This window comes from Phyllobates terribilis, unplaced genomic scaffold, assembly GCF_046119375.1.
Source record: "Phyllobates terribilis strain yellow unplaced genomic scaffold, ASM4611937v1 Scaffold_1__5_contigs__length_1240528914, whole genome shotgun sequence".
NCBI lineage: Eukaryota > Metazoa > Chordata > Amphibia > Anura > Dendrobatidae > Phyllobates > Phyllobates terribilis.
Genome location: NW_027362761.1, coordinates 163,060,856 through 163,075,934, shown reverse-complemented (window position 1 = coordinate 163,075,934; position 15,079 = coordinate 163,060,856). Strand labels below are relative to the sequence as shown.

The 15,079-nt window shown below is 39.3% G+C and overlaps 1 protein-coding gene across 5 annotated transcripts in view; it reads right to left on the bottom strand.

Annotated features, from left to right (window-relative positions):
* RFX3 (regulatory factor X3) overlaps positions 1 to 15,079 on the bottom strand; it is a 390,908-nt gene that overhangs the window by 237,117 nt on the left and 138,712 nt on the right. For 3 of the 5 annotated variants that reach the window (XM_073669195.1, XM_073669206.1, XM_073669227.1), the window contains exon 2: positions 13,847 to 13,988. The exons of 1 other annotated variant lie outside the window; for it this stretch is intronic. In XM_073669195.1, the coding sequence (XP_073525296.1) occupies positions 13,847 to 13,988 (142 nt within the window). The remainder of the gene's footprint in view (positions 1 to 13,846; positions 13,989 to 15,079) is intronic. One more of the 5 variants, XM_073669212.1, reaches the window with a different exon arrangement.

Genomic DNA, 15,079 nt, shown 5'->3' with positions numbered 1-15,079 from the left:
TTATCACTTCTGCTATTGGATTTTAATTACATTGAGAATACAGCAGCTTAACCACACAGCGACAATCAATAGGATTCATCAGAAACTACAGGGATATCAAATGGCAAATGTGCCGCCACTTCAGATGAATCACATTTAGGCTTAACAAATGTGACACTTGTCAACAGGACAGAAAGGGCTAATGCAAGGTCCAGGAGCAGCCATAATAATGAAGAACAAGGCCTAGATAATGCACAGGTCTGGAAGCTGTTGTTTAACATCGGGACAATAAACCTTTTCTCTCATACATAATTCAGAACTATGGCCTCGATTCATCATTTGCAACCTTTTTCAAGTGAGTTTTCTTTTTTTTGTCTTGTTTTCTATGCCGTTTTTTGCGCCCAATTCCTCTAAATTGGGGGGCTGATGAATTTTGTGCAAAATCAAAGATGCTCTTTTTTCTTGTCTTTTAACTTTTTGCACCTTTTTAAAGTAAAAAGTTGCATGACCCACTAAAATTGTTGAACGTTACCGTTAGTGTTCACCTGTACAAAAATTCAATTAGACAAATTTTGTACTCAGAAATAATCAAGTGGGCTAAAAAACTTGGATAAGGAAAAATATGCCCACAATGTCGAATAAAAAAAATAAACACGGATGAAACCAAGTAAGTTGACTTATGAACTCCTTAACAACCATTGACGTACATTTTCGCTAAGGAAAGTATGAACCCGGCTTGGGAGCTGAGACTGTTTCATACCGGGGAGATGTCAGCTGTGCTATGCAGCCGGTATCTGACTATAATTGCAGCGACCAGAGCTTGCGTCAATCACAGCTGTTTCGCCATTTAAACGCCACTGTCAATCACAGATAGCAACATTTAAATTACTCCATTGCTACCTGCAACACGATCGCGGGGAACCAATGGGTACCATAGCAGTTGTGGGCTTGCTGTAGAGTGCCATAACTGTCATTTTGGCCATACTGTGAAGCTCAGCCATCAACTGAGCTTCATAGGAGAACCATGATTTCACTATAAACTACAATACTGTAGTATTGAAGTGTATAGCATAAGCAATTGAACCATCACAGGCTCATATCCCCTAAAGGGACTAAAAAATAAGTTAAAGGGGTATTCCCATCTCCAAGATCCTACCCCAATATGTAGTAGGTGTAATAATAATAATATTAGCAAATATCTCCAATTAGAAATGTAGTATAGTATTTTTGATTCGCTATGCCACTTACCTCATGTGCAGGCATCGCAGGACCTTAGGTATCCACGGTTACCGCCACTGGCAGCTAACTAACTGTCACTATATCAGTGGATGTGTCCATGGATACCTAAGGTCCTGCAATGCCTGCACATGAGGAAAGAGACATAGCAAATCAAAAATACTATACTACATTTCTAATAAGAGATATTTGCTAATATTATTATTATTACACCTACTACATATTGGGGTAGGATCTTGGAGATGGGAATACCCCTTTAAAGATAAAAAGAAAATATTTAAAAAATATAAAAATATATAAACATTTAAATCACCCTCCTTTTCTCCTTTCAAAAAACAGAAATAATAAAAAAAAATACTTGATATTATTGTGTCCAAAAAAGTCCAATCTATAAAATCATTTTAACCATATGGTAAATGTGGAAAAGAAAAGAAAAATTCAACTGACATTTTCCAGTGTCTGCTCTACCTCCAAAAAATGCAATAAAAAGAGATCAAGATGTTATATGTATCTCAAAATAATATGCTTATAAACATCCGCTCAGTACAATAAAAAACAAGCCCTCACACAGCGCCATTGGTGGAAAAATAATAAAAAGTTATTGGTCTCAGAAAATGGCGACACAAAAGGTTTTGTTTTTTACAAATTGAAGATTTTTTATCACCACAAACTGGACCAGTTTGGGATCGCTGTAATTGTACTGACCTGAAGAATTATGTTTCCAGGTCATAATATAACACTATGCGGCAAAAACAAAATAACAATGATAAACTTGCATTTTTTTTCACGCAATTTCGTTGCACTTGGAAATTTTTTCCCGTTTACCAGTACATTATAGGGTAAAATGAATGGTGCCATTCAAAACTACAATTTGTCCTGTAAAAATCAAGCCCTATGGCTCTTTAACTCCCTATACAATTGAGATAGTTGTCGGCCAAACCAATGTTCGGCCGTCAGCTATCTCACCCAACTGTCTCACACATTGGAGCACTCAACTGGCTGAGCGTTCCTGGATTTTCTATGAGAGAACCACTGGTAGACATCTCTGCAGCTTATTTCTTAAGAGAACAAAGGGCCATCACTCTGAAATCAGACATACTGGATCCTCCTGTCCTCTGATATCATCAGTTGATGGACATTCGGGAGATCCCCATTCACATTAGACCGTTTGCCAAACATGTTGATATAGATGGGTTTGGTCAACATTAGTCTAATGTGTATGGCGGGACTTTGGAATAAGGGAAGAGAAAACAAAAGCACAAGAATGAAAAATTCCTGGGTCCTTAATGGGTTAAATAAGGCACAAATATAAAAGCCACTATTACACTAATTTTTTCGACAAAAAAAAGGCACAAGGACAATGTTAATCAAGGTGTAATTTTTCTCTTTTTATTGGCGTTATACTGGTTGTCTTATTCAGACACAACAGATCCACTGCTGTCTTCTGGCTAATAAAGGTGGTGGGCACTTGCAAGGTTGCCTTAAAGCAACAATAAAAAAGGAAGAATCATAAAAGAAACTTCTATACAAATAATTAATAACTGGTTTCCTATCTTCAGAGAGTAGTGTATTTTGGAAGCTTAGATGAGAGTTGTCTGATAGAATGGAGATGAAATGCTGACGGTTTCCAATGAATATCAACAGCATTTTGACCACAAGTATACTAACTTATAGTGTACCTCTTTGCTCTTGTGTAAAAAGCTGGCAGTGCAGCTGTGAATCCAGCTCTGGGTGATATAAAACGTTTACTAGAAAATTTTGCAAAGTCTCTTTGTATGTCTCTGCCTCTGTGTCTTGTTAGCCGCTTCCTCTTGCATGGACTTGTATGGACAGCATGTATTTTTATCAAATAAGATGTGTAACAATTTCTTATTTTTCTTAATTGTACTGTTTTAACTAATTGTTTTATAAATTAAAAATAAAACAATTACTACTTTTCAGATTAGCAAAAAAAAAAATAGCTGTACATGTAGTGAACATCAGGTTGGCAATCCCATCAGACAAACTTATTCCATTTTCCTAACAAGATCTATTCTGATTTGGTGCTAAATGTATGCCTCTCAATAACAGTGAAAATAACGTGTAATCGATATTTAGTATATAAAACATTTCTTAAAGTGACTCTTCGTGAAAAAAAAATGAAAATGCAGCTTTTACCTAAAGGAAGGAGCTCACAACATCATTCCATAAGTTATACTTTCCTAGTCCACAGTGTCCCAGAAATCCATTGGGGGCTCTATCTCTGAAGTTCCCCAGTAGTGTACGTTATGACCTGCCCAGGAAATAAATTTTGGCGCACATATTGAGGTCACATCTGATCTACAGTTATGCCTAATAGGAAAAATGGTAACAGCTACCAGCCTCCTGTTGACCATATAATGTACCAGCATCACCCATATCTTACAGACATAGATGGTGGAGGAGTCAATCGTCTGCTCTTGAACTTCATGACCGCTACATCTTCTCCTTTACTAAGACAGAAAAGGAAAGACTATGTTCATCTTAGAGACATATCAACATATGTTTTTTTTACATATATTTGCAACATATTACGAAAATCTCCTTGTGCCACTTTTTATCTCCTTATTACAGCCAGATTCTTATGCCAGGGAATTGTTGGCATCTGCATCTATATTCTACCTAAACCTGCTGTTTATGGAATGAAGTGGTGGGTAGTGCATAGTCATGGATAGTGGCATTATCTCATTTTCTATGGCTGGTAATACAAATGGAAACACGAATACCAAGGCTATTGTTGGCAAACCCCTTGGCATTGTGCATACGGCCATAGAAGGGTTTTGCTTTAATGAGGAACACATGTGACTGCCTGTTCCCTTGCTAATAAAGTGACTGCACTTCATGTCACATATTCTTTAGGAGCTAATCTGTGGCTTTTTATTTACGACCACGCTAGCAATAAAACTACATGAATTAATATAGGAAATAGGGAACATTTGGGCGCCAGATGACAGCTGCTAATTTGTTGCCAATGTGGCTAGTGTGGCAAACCACATGTCAACGGAAGTGATATGATCAATTAGATGGCTGCGGCAATTATTCAAGTGTGGTAAAGATAATGCATGAAGCATTTTACAAGGTGCTTGCAAAATATATTTTCTCATCCTTAGTGTAATGTTCACCAAGTGTTTTTGAGAATAGCCCACCTTGAGGATCTGATGGCTATAGTTTCGAGCACACAGTGTTTTTTTCAATTGGATCTGCTTTATAAGCTGCCTGAAAACATACTAACTAAATACCTGAAAGAATGAACATACGCATTGCTATCTAAAAATGACTTCTTGTTCATATCTTTAGTCTTTGTAACTACTTCACGTCTCCAAAAACGGCAAGAGGTTAAAAGAAGTGACATGACTATTCTTCAGGCATTTTCTGCTCTGAAGACGCTCTATACATTACAATAAAAAGTACAAAAAGTGCCAATTCACCCCACCACTTATGTGTTATTGATAAGGAGACTTCCAGGGCAGATAGTCTGTGGTCTGAGTGCGGTACACGGAGTATGCACCGGTCTGGCTTCCAGGTCAAAAAGCTCCCAAAGGTCCAAAAAGGGGATGTTCTCCAGCACCAAAGGAAAGTAGTTCAAACTTAGCCTTTAATCATATAGGATAAGAAATTGGGAGAATGTGAACATATTAAAAAAGAAAACCCATAATTCTTACGAGTTTCGGGTAGAAAAACCCTTAATCATACATGTGATTAAGGGGTTTTCTTCTCGAAACTCACAAGTATTATGGGTTTTCTTTTTTAATATGTGCACATTCTCCCAATTTCTTATCCTATATGATTAAAGGCTAAGTTTGAACTACTTTCCTTAGGTGCTGGAGAATATTTCCTTTTGGACCATTGATAGCTATACTTTACAATACAAGTGAATAGGAAGGCTAAAAAAGACACCTGGGTGTCTTCTTGAGCATTTTGACAAAGGTTTTTCTTCAAAATTTGTTGACGGTTTCTTCACTGTTGAACGGAGATAAAAAAAAAATGCCAGTAAAAAAGACTGCACAAACATGCTGAGAAAAAGCTTAAAAAAAAACCTGTCAATGGTTGTAAAAGCATGCAGGAAACGACCAAAAAACTTTAAAAAAGACACTTCAGGAATAAAGGGGTTGTCCACTACTAGGATCTAAATGTTTGAACAGATAAAATAAAAAAGCTTATACTCACCTCTCATGCTGCTGCTGTTCCAGCGGTGTCAGCACTCGCTCTCCCCGGGGCTCTCGTGCGATTGTTGTAACACGTGACGCCGGCGCCCAATCAGTGCTGGCGTCACTGTCCCCACCTTTGTATGAACTGAACATGAAGAAGAAGTCAGAAATCAGCAGCAACCCTGACTTCCTCTTCATGTTCATTTCGTGCGAAGGTGGAGACAGTGACACCGGCGCCCAAATACCACGTGTCACAACAATCGCAAGAGAGCCCCGGGTAGAGCGAGTGCCTATACCGTTGGAACGGCGCCAGCACAGGAGGAGAGTATAGGCTTTTTTATTTTAATGGGGCAAAACATTTAGATCAAGAAGGGACAACCCCTTTAAAAAACACCAAAGTCAAGTAGTGTGTCCTGAAGTGTCTTTCTATTGAAAAACTCATCCTTTATTCGTCTGCCTGAAAAAAAATATTGTGTGCACATGCCCTTAGGGTAAGTGTTTCGTTCAAGGGAGGAGGGACCAATTTTACTATATATGAGATGTTGAAAATAATTTAATCTTTGCTTTTACTTATATTATTGAAATCATTACCATGGAAACTCACTTTCCTTCAGATTATGCAAATAAAAAAAAACACATAGATCCTTTTTCTTTTGAAATCAAAAATATTTTCAGCAAAAAATCTTAAATATACATTTCATTAGCATGTATGGTTGATGCCAATTATTATAAATAGTGGTGTATTAATTATAGAGTGTAAGGCATGAAAAGAAGACTCAAAACCAGGAATGACATTTTCAGATATAACCGGGAGATTAACATTGGTTCTAATAATATTTATTACCGTCTCTACTATGTTCTTGGGTTATGGAGTGTTTTACGTCTACTGCATAATCAACCTTTAGTGAATGTAAACTAATTCTGCGCTGTCCTGTATACTGTATATTAGAGTCTGCAAGTTATATAGGGAAATAAACGGCAGACTCATATTCTGCTGAATAGAATTGAATGAGAAACAAATTCACAGGACCCTGGTAGTACAGCCACAATGGTAGTCCGAAGCCGTCAGAACCTTCTCCTACCTGCCAGCAACACAGTGCCGTTTCTGATTAGTAGTCCGAGCATGACATAATCGTTGTGGCGTGACACATGCATGGCACCACGCCAGGCCTATTAACCCCTTAAGCCCCGCGGATGGTTTGCACGTTAATGACCGGGCCAATTTTTACAATTCTGACCACTGTCACTTTATGAGGTAATTACTCTGGAACGCTTCAACGGATCCCCCTGATTCTGAGACTGTTATTTCGTGACATATTGTACTTCATGATTGTGGAAAAATTTCTTCGATATCACTTGCGTTTATTTGTGAAAAAAACGGAAATTTGGCGAAAATTTTGAAAATTTTGCAATTTTCAAAATTTGAATTTTTAAGCCCTGAAATCAGAGTGATATGTCACACAAAAGAGTTAATAAATAACATTTCCCACATGTCTACTTTACATCAGCACAATTTTGGAACCCAAATTTTTTTTTGTTAGGGAGCTATAAGGGTTAAAAGTTGACCAGCGATTTCTCATTTTTCCAACAAAATTTACAAAACCATTTTTTTAGGGACCACATCACATTTGAAGTCACTTTGAGAGGTCTTTATGACAGAAAATACCCAAAAGTGACACCATTCTAAAAACTGCACCCCTCAAGGTGCTCAAAACCACATTCAAGAACTTTATTAACCCTTCAGGTGCTTCACAGGAATTTTTTGAATGTGGAAGAAAAAAATGAACATTTAACTTTTTTCACAAAAATGTTACTTTAGACCCAATTTTTTTTATTTTCACAGGGGTAACAAGAAAAAATGGACCCCAAAATTTGTTGTGCAATTTCCCCTGGGCACGCAGATACCCAATATTTGGGGAAAAAACACTGTTTGGGCGCACGGCAGGGCTCGGAAGGGAAGGAGCGCCATTTGACTTTTTGATTGTAAAATTTGCTTGAATAATTAGCGGACGCCATGTTGTGTTTGGAGAGCCCATGTGTGCCCAAACTTTGGAGCTCCCCCACAAGTGACCCCATTTTGGAAACTAGACCCCCCAAGGCACCTTTCTAGATGCATAGTGAGCACTTGGAACCCCCAGGTGCTTCACAAATTGATTCGTAACAATGAAAGAGTGAAAAAAAACAACACTTTTTCATTTTTATGAATCAATTTGTGAAGCACCTGAGGGTTCCAAGTGCTCACAATGCATCTAGATAGGTGCCTTGGGGGGTCTAGTTTCCAAAATGGGGTCACTTGTGGGGGAGCTCCAATGTTTGGGCACACAGCGGCTCTCCAAACGCAACATGGTGTCGCTAACAATTTGAGCCGATTTTCCGTTAAATTTGTTAGAGGACACCATGTTGCATTTAGAGAGTCCCTGTGTGCCCAAACATTGGAGCTCCCCCACAAGTGACCCCATTTTGGAAACTAGACCCCCCAAGGCACCTATCTAGATGCATAGTGAGCACTTGGAACCCCCAGGTGCTTCACAAATTGATTCGTAACAATGAAAAAGTGAAAAAAAAAACACTTTTTCATTTTTATGAATCAATTTGTGAAGCACCTGGGGGTTCCAACTGCTCACTATGCATCTAGATAGGTGCCTTGGGGGGTCTAGTTTCCAAAATGGGGTCATTTGTGGGGGAGCTCCAATGTTTGGGCACACAGGGACTCTCTAAATGCAACATGGTATCCGCTAACAAATTGAATGGAAAATCGGCTCAAATTGTTAGCGGACACCACATTGCGTTTGGAGAGCCCCTCTGTGCCCAAACTTTGGAGCTCCCCCACAAGTGACCCCATTTTGGAAACTAGACCCCCCAAGGCACCTTTCTAGATGCATAGTGAGCACTTGGAACCCCCAGGTGCTTCACAAATTGATTCGTAATAATGAAAAAGTGAAAAAAAAAACACTTTTTCATTTTTACGAATCAATTTGTGAAGCACCTAGGGGTTCCAAGTGCTCACTATGCATCTAGGTAGGTGCCTTGGGGGGTCTAGTTTCCAAAATGGGGTCACTTGTGGGGGAGCTCCAATGTTTGGGCACACAGGGACTCTCTAAATGCAACATGGTATCCGCTAACAAATTGAATGGAAAATCGGCTCAAATTGTTAGCGGATATCATGTTGCATTTGGAGAGTCCCTGTGTGCCCAAACATTGGAGCTCCCCCACAAGTGACCCCATTTTGGAAACTAGACCCCCCAAGGCACCTATCTAGATTCATAGTGAGCACTTGGAACCCCAGGTGCTTCACAAATTGATTCATAAAAATGAAAAAGTGTTTTTTTTTTCACTTTTTCATTTTTACGAATCAATTTGTGAAGCACCTGGGGGTTCCAAGTGCTCACTATGCATCTAGAAAGGTGCCTTGGGGGGTCTAGTTTCCAAAATGGGGTCACTTGTGGGGGAGCTCCAAAGTTTGGGCACAGAGGGGCTCTCCAAACGCAATGTGGTGTCCGCTAACAATTTGAGCCGATTTTCCATTCAATTTGTTAGCGGATACCATGTTGCATTTAGAGAGTCCCTGTGTGCCCAAACATTGGAGCTCCCCCACAAGTGACCCCATTTTGGAAACTAGACCCCCCAAGGCACCTATCTAGATTCATAGTGAGCACTTGGAACCCCAGGTGCTTCACAAATTGATTCATAAAAATTAAAAAGTGTTTTTTTTTTCACTTTTTCATTTTTACGAATCAATTTGTGAAGCACCTGGGGGTTCCAAGTGCTCACTATGCATCTAGATAGGTGCCTTGGGGGGTCTAGTTTCCAAAATGGGGTCACTTGTGGGGGAGCTCCAATGTTTGGGCACACAGGGGCTCTCCAAACGCAACATGGCGTCCGCTAACAATTTGAGCCGATTTTCCATTCAATTTGTTAGCGGACACCATGTCGCGTTTGGAGAGCCCGTGATGTGCCTAAACAGTGGAGCTCCCCCACAAGTGTCCCCATTTTGGAAACTATACCCCTCAAGGATTTTATTAAGGTGTATAGTGAACATTTTGAACCCAGAGGTACGGCACATTATTTGTTTACATTAGGTCATCATATTGAATAAGTTGTCATTATTCTTGAGCGCAAGTGCTCGCTACTTGAGTTTGCATCGGGTACTCAGGTATGCACCATGTACAGCGTGTGCTCGAGTGACATGCTCGAGTCCCTGCTCCGCATGTTTCACGGTTATTAGACACCCAAAAAAAAACAGGCGGGGATCGCTCGTGCATGGCAGGCAATCCCCGTAAAGTTTTTTGGCCGCGAAGCATATGGGGCAGAGACTCGAGCATGTCACTCAAATACCCACGATACTCAATGCATACCAGAGCACCCGATGCAAACTCAAGTAGCGAGCACTTGCTCTCAACACTAGTCGCCATATCGTCATCTTTTTTTCTTACTTTTGAAAAAAATCCCAACCCCAGCCCTAACCCTAGCACAACCCTAGCCCCAGAACAACCCTAGCCCCAGCACAACCCTAGCCCCAGCACAACCCTAGCCCCAGCACAACCCTAGCCCCAAACCCAGCCCTAACCCTAGCCCAATCCTAACCCAAGAGTTTATTTTTGACGCCGTTCCTTGTGCGGTATAAGTGATTAGACGACTTTATTCTTCGGGTCGGTGTGATTACAGCAATGCCAGAATCATATGGGGTTTTTATGACTGACAGCTGTCACACACTAAAAGACGCATTTTTTGTAAAATCTAGTTTTTGCATCACCATATTTTGAGAGCTATAATTTTTCCAGATTTTGGCAGACAGTCATGTGACGGCTCGTTTTTTGCGGGATGACTTGACGTTGTTATTGGTGCCATTTTCAGGCACGTGACATTTTTTGATCGCTTTCTATTCCGATTTTTGGGAGGCAGAATAAACAAAAACCAACAATTCAGGAATTGTTTTTTTTTTTTTTTTTTTATTCTGTTCCGCGTGTGGTAAAATTGATGAGGTAGCTTTATTCTTCGGGTCAGTACGTTTACAGCGGTACCACATTTGTATCATTTTTCTATGTTTTGGCGCTTATACACAATAAAAGCTATTTTATAGAAAAAAATATTTTTTAGTATCGCTTTATTCTGAGAGCTATAACGTTTTTATTTTTCGGCTGATGGAGCTGTATGGCAGCTTGTTTTTTGCGGGACGAGATGTCGTTTTCAGCGGTATCATTTTTATTTATATGCGTCTTTTTGATCGCGTGTTATTCCACTTTTTGTTTGGCGGTATGGTGATAAAGCATTGTTTTTTGCTTCGTTTTTTTTTTTACCGTGTTCACTGAAGGGGTTAACTAGTGGGACAGTTTTATAGGTCAGGTTGTTCCGGACGCGGCGATACCAAATATGTGTACTTTTATTGTTTTTTTTTTATTTTTTTTATAATAATATTTATTGATGGGTACATTATATTTTTATTTTTGGTGTATTATTTTTTTTATTTTTTTATAATATTTTTGCACATTTTTTTTTTTTTTTCCACTTTCACACAGTTTATACACTTTATTACTTTGTCCCACTCTGGGACTTTCACTTTTTTTTTTCTGATCGCCTGCATGGCACAGGAATGGAGCACCATCCCTATGCCATGAAGGCTGTCAGAAGTGCACAGTGTGAAGATTGCTTGGAGATGCACTGCGCATGTCCAAGCAATCTTCCTGCTCTCTGGTGACCCGGATGTTGTCATGACGACATCGGGTCGTCATGGCAACACCCGGGAAGCCTTTGCAGACTGCGCTGGAAGCCGGAAGAGGAGGTGAGTATCGCCGATCACCTCCCCTTGCCCCCGCAATGCCGCGATCGACTTCGATCGACTTCGATCGCAGCATCGCGGGGGTTAATGTGCTGGGAGCGGTGCAGGACCGCTCCCTGCACATAGTACCGGGTGTCAGCTGTGACAATCAGCTGACACCCGGCGGCGATCGCGCCCACACAGCCTGTGTGCGCGCGCGATCGCGATGACGTACTAATACGGGTCTGGCTCTTAAGTCCCAGGGCACAGACGCGTATTAGTACGTCAGATGTTATTAAGGGGTTAATTAGAGGAGGTCCTGGGGATGTTGGCAGGTAGGAGGAGATTTGCAGGGCTCAGGTCTGGTGGCCATAGACGACCGATGTGTCTACTGTACAAGGGTCACTACAAATATTTCTGCTCAACTTTACCTGTGAACACACAAAATTCATATTTAAAGGGGCTTACAGTTCTGATTCACAAGTCTGCAGTCACATAGAGTGACTGCAGACTTGTAGCCTATGCCCCGTCTCATGCTGCACATAACACATCTGCATCTCTGGCTGCTGTGGGCATAAAAGGGGACAAACTTATGGTGTGACCCCCATGCTCCCCTGACCTCAACCCCATTGAGAACCTCTGGAGCATCATCAAAAGGAGTGTCTATGATGGCGGGAGGCAGTTCACATCTAAGCAACAGCTCTGGGAGGGTATTCTGTCCTCATGCAAAACAATTGAAGCAGAAACCATCCAAAACCTGACAAATTCAATGGACGAGAGAGTTCAGAAGCTCCTTTCGAACAAGGGGTCCTATGTGCAAATGTAACATCACCTAGAATAAAGTTTTGAGTTGAAAACGGTTTGATTTCAGTTTGTAATATCCTGCTAATGCTTATAATTTCAAAAATGACCATTTTTTTGTTGTTTATTAAAATGAAAAGGTTGAAAACTCTGCTGTGCATAATAATTTGGAACATGCATTTTGAGTGCAGTTTGAGTTTTTTATTTTTTTAAAAATATACTGTTATCATAGGCAGTTTGTACAAAAACCTTTCAATTGTACTCTAATAGTTATTGGACTGGAAAATTACAATGACTGCAATTCATATAGGTAATTTGGGAAAATCTGAGAAAATATTATTTGCATAATAATTTGGAACACAGTGTATATATAAAAAATAGAAAATTAAATATTTATATATAAACAAAGGCAGACAGTATAGACAGAAAAAGAACAAAGCAGACAAGTGCTAGAAAATTGTGGATGGATGACTCCAGGTTTCAAACCTCTAATTAGCTTAAACCTATATCCCAAAAGGTGTAAAAAAATTATTTCGCCTAAGTGTGTACAGGTGTTTCTCAAGCTTGAAAAAGGCCTGTCCACAATTGGTGAAAACATCAATTTTTGGAACTTAAAAGAGGTTGTCTCAAGATTTAAGATGAAACTCCAGCACCAGGCTTCCAGCCCCCAGTAAAGACTAACAGTTTGCACCAGTAGCATGGTCGCACTACTAGTCTGACCTGTTCCCTCTCCCGTCTCCAGGAAAACAATGTGATCGGCAATCCGAAAATGGACAGGCACGATCGACATTAGTTGCCCGACGCTGCCATACTCATTTGATAGTCTGTCAAACCTGTCGATATCGGCGGGTCTGACCAACCTTAGTCTAATGTGTATAAGGGCCTTTACTTCTTTCTTCTGCACATGGATGGTCTTCAATAGACCTGATCCCAGTCACAATCACATACATATTGGCACTAACAGTCAAGCCCAAGATAATGTGTTGTGAGGGGATTATTCAATCTAGACACTATGAAGCCATTCTCTCTTCTTAGATTGTAACAAATGTACTTCGAGGAGGCAAACATACTATGGGCATAAGATAGGGATTTAGAAAGCCTTATATGACTTATATAACGCCATTAGTACTCATTGTCATTTTAATTAGTATTTTCCCCATGTATTGTCACTACATCTGCAGATAACTATTGTCTGGTTTGTTCTTTTTTCACCAAGTGAAGGTTATATAGGACTTTGCATAATGCCAAGGACAGATTCGTATCCACTGGACATTAACCTTGTATGTTCCTACTGAATGACTGCAAGGTAGAGAATACTTTAAGGGAAGTTGTACACCTTTTCAATATACAAAGAATGCGCTTTACTAGCAGAAACCAAAATTCCCTTTTAATTAGCGATGGTGAGGGAATGAATATAACACTAGTAAGCAACGTGAAATGGCATAGCTTTGTAAACTTACTTATGAAGTTTCCAGAGTTATGAGTGTCAAGAGTATGGATTGAGTACTTGTATGCTTTGTATATAGATTGCCTTCATAATTGACTTTTGCTCCGTATTATGTAAAACCACCAGGCATTAACATTTAATTACATTGCATATCCAATTTATAGCAGCATATGGCAACGCTTAGAAAGATAAGAAAGATTTCAGAGCCCCTCACTACATCTACTTATAGGCAATTATTTAGGTAGTGTGTTAGACTGAGGCTCTAACTCTTGCTTATGTAAATGAATGTAAATTATTACTTATGGAAATAATAAATATAAAATATATACATTTTAAATAACTACAATGATCTGAAGTCTAGACATCCGCCCTGATAGACAACTACCTAATTGTATTTCTACAGCTTTTCAGTATGAGCCTAAAAAAATAATAATTGTAGAATATAACCAGCAAACCACTTACTCCCCACTTCACATCCTTCCAACCCCTTCCTCAAAATGAACATGTCACCTCCATGCTGCATCCAGTTTCTGTGTGTCTCAATGGCATGGTCTTGGCATGTTCCTGCCGCTGTAACTTCATCTAGATTGTTTTTCAGCCGCATCTAAAAGTGCCAGAGTTGTATGGGAGAGGAGTCACTAACAGTATCACACAAACGCACACACAAAAATGTAGCAATTAAAAGAGCAATAACAATTCTACAAACAAGGTAAATTAAATACTCTATATACTTACCCTGCTCGAACTGCGGAGTATAACCATTATAATTGGAGGCTTCTTATAAAAACCCCTATGCCCTTCATTTTCATTTATAATTCAAGCCACAATCTAACGTAGGGCTAAACCATCCCCAGGAGCCAGATAGATTCCCTTCAAGGTGCATTAACTATCAGTAGGATCAACCCTCCTAAGCCGTCTATATGGGCATGTAGGTCATAGGAAGCTGAATAAAATGATACCTTGATATCTACGATCCGATGTCTTATTTCAGAGACATCTACATTTTTCTTCTTATGTAAATGAGCTGTTAAGATCTATGGGTGGGACAAAGATTTCCCTGAGAATCTGCCTCCAGAGCTTTAGATTGGGGCATTACCAGATATGTGGATTTCTCCGGAATAAAACATCGGATAGCAGATATCGAAGTATCATTTTGTTCAGCTTCCTATGATCTACATGCCCATATAGACAGCTTAGGAGGGTTGATCCTACTGACAGATTCCCTTGAAATTTTCTCATTGGTGGTTACACTTTTGGGTTGTGTTCTATTATGACAATATTAATAACTGCTTGGCTATTACAAAATGAAATCTCTTTCATGGAGTGGGATAACTGGTCTCAAAGTCTACAGAATTTGTTACATCTCTGATCTAAAATTTTATATAGATAATATAAACATTTTTTTTGCGATTTAAGCACACAGAAGTTTATAAAAAAAAACAAATTTAATATCATGGCTCAACCATAATATATTATATTATAAGTGGTCTTTTTTACACTGTTTTCCTATGAGTCAGCACAAAATATTTTTTCCTCTACTATTGCTAAACATTACTGGAAAAAAATATTAAGTATACCCATCACTATCGAATATTGATGTGGATTATTTTACTATTTGTTTTTTTTCATGTGGATTATTTTGGAATGTATTATTTCTATATCATCAATAGCAAGTTATGTTAATTGTGATTCTCC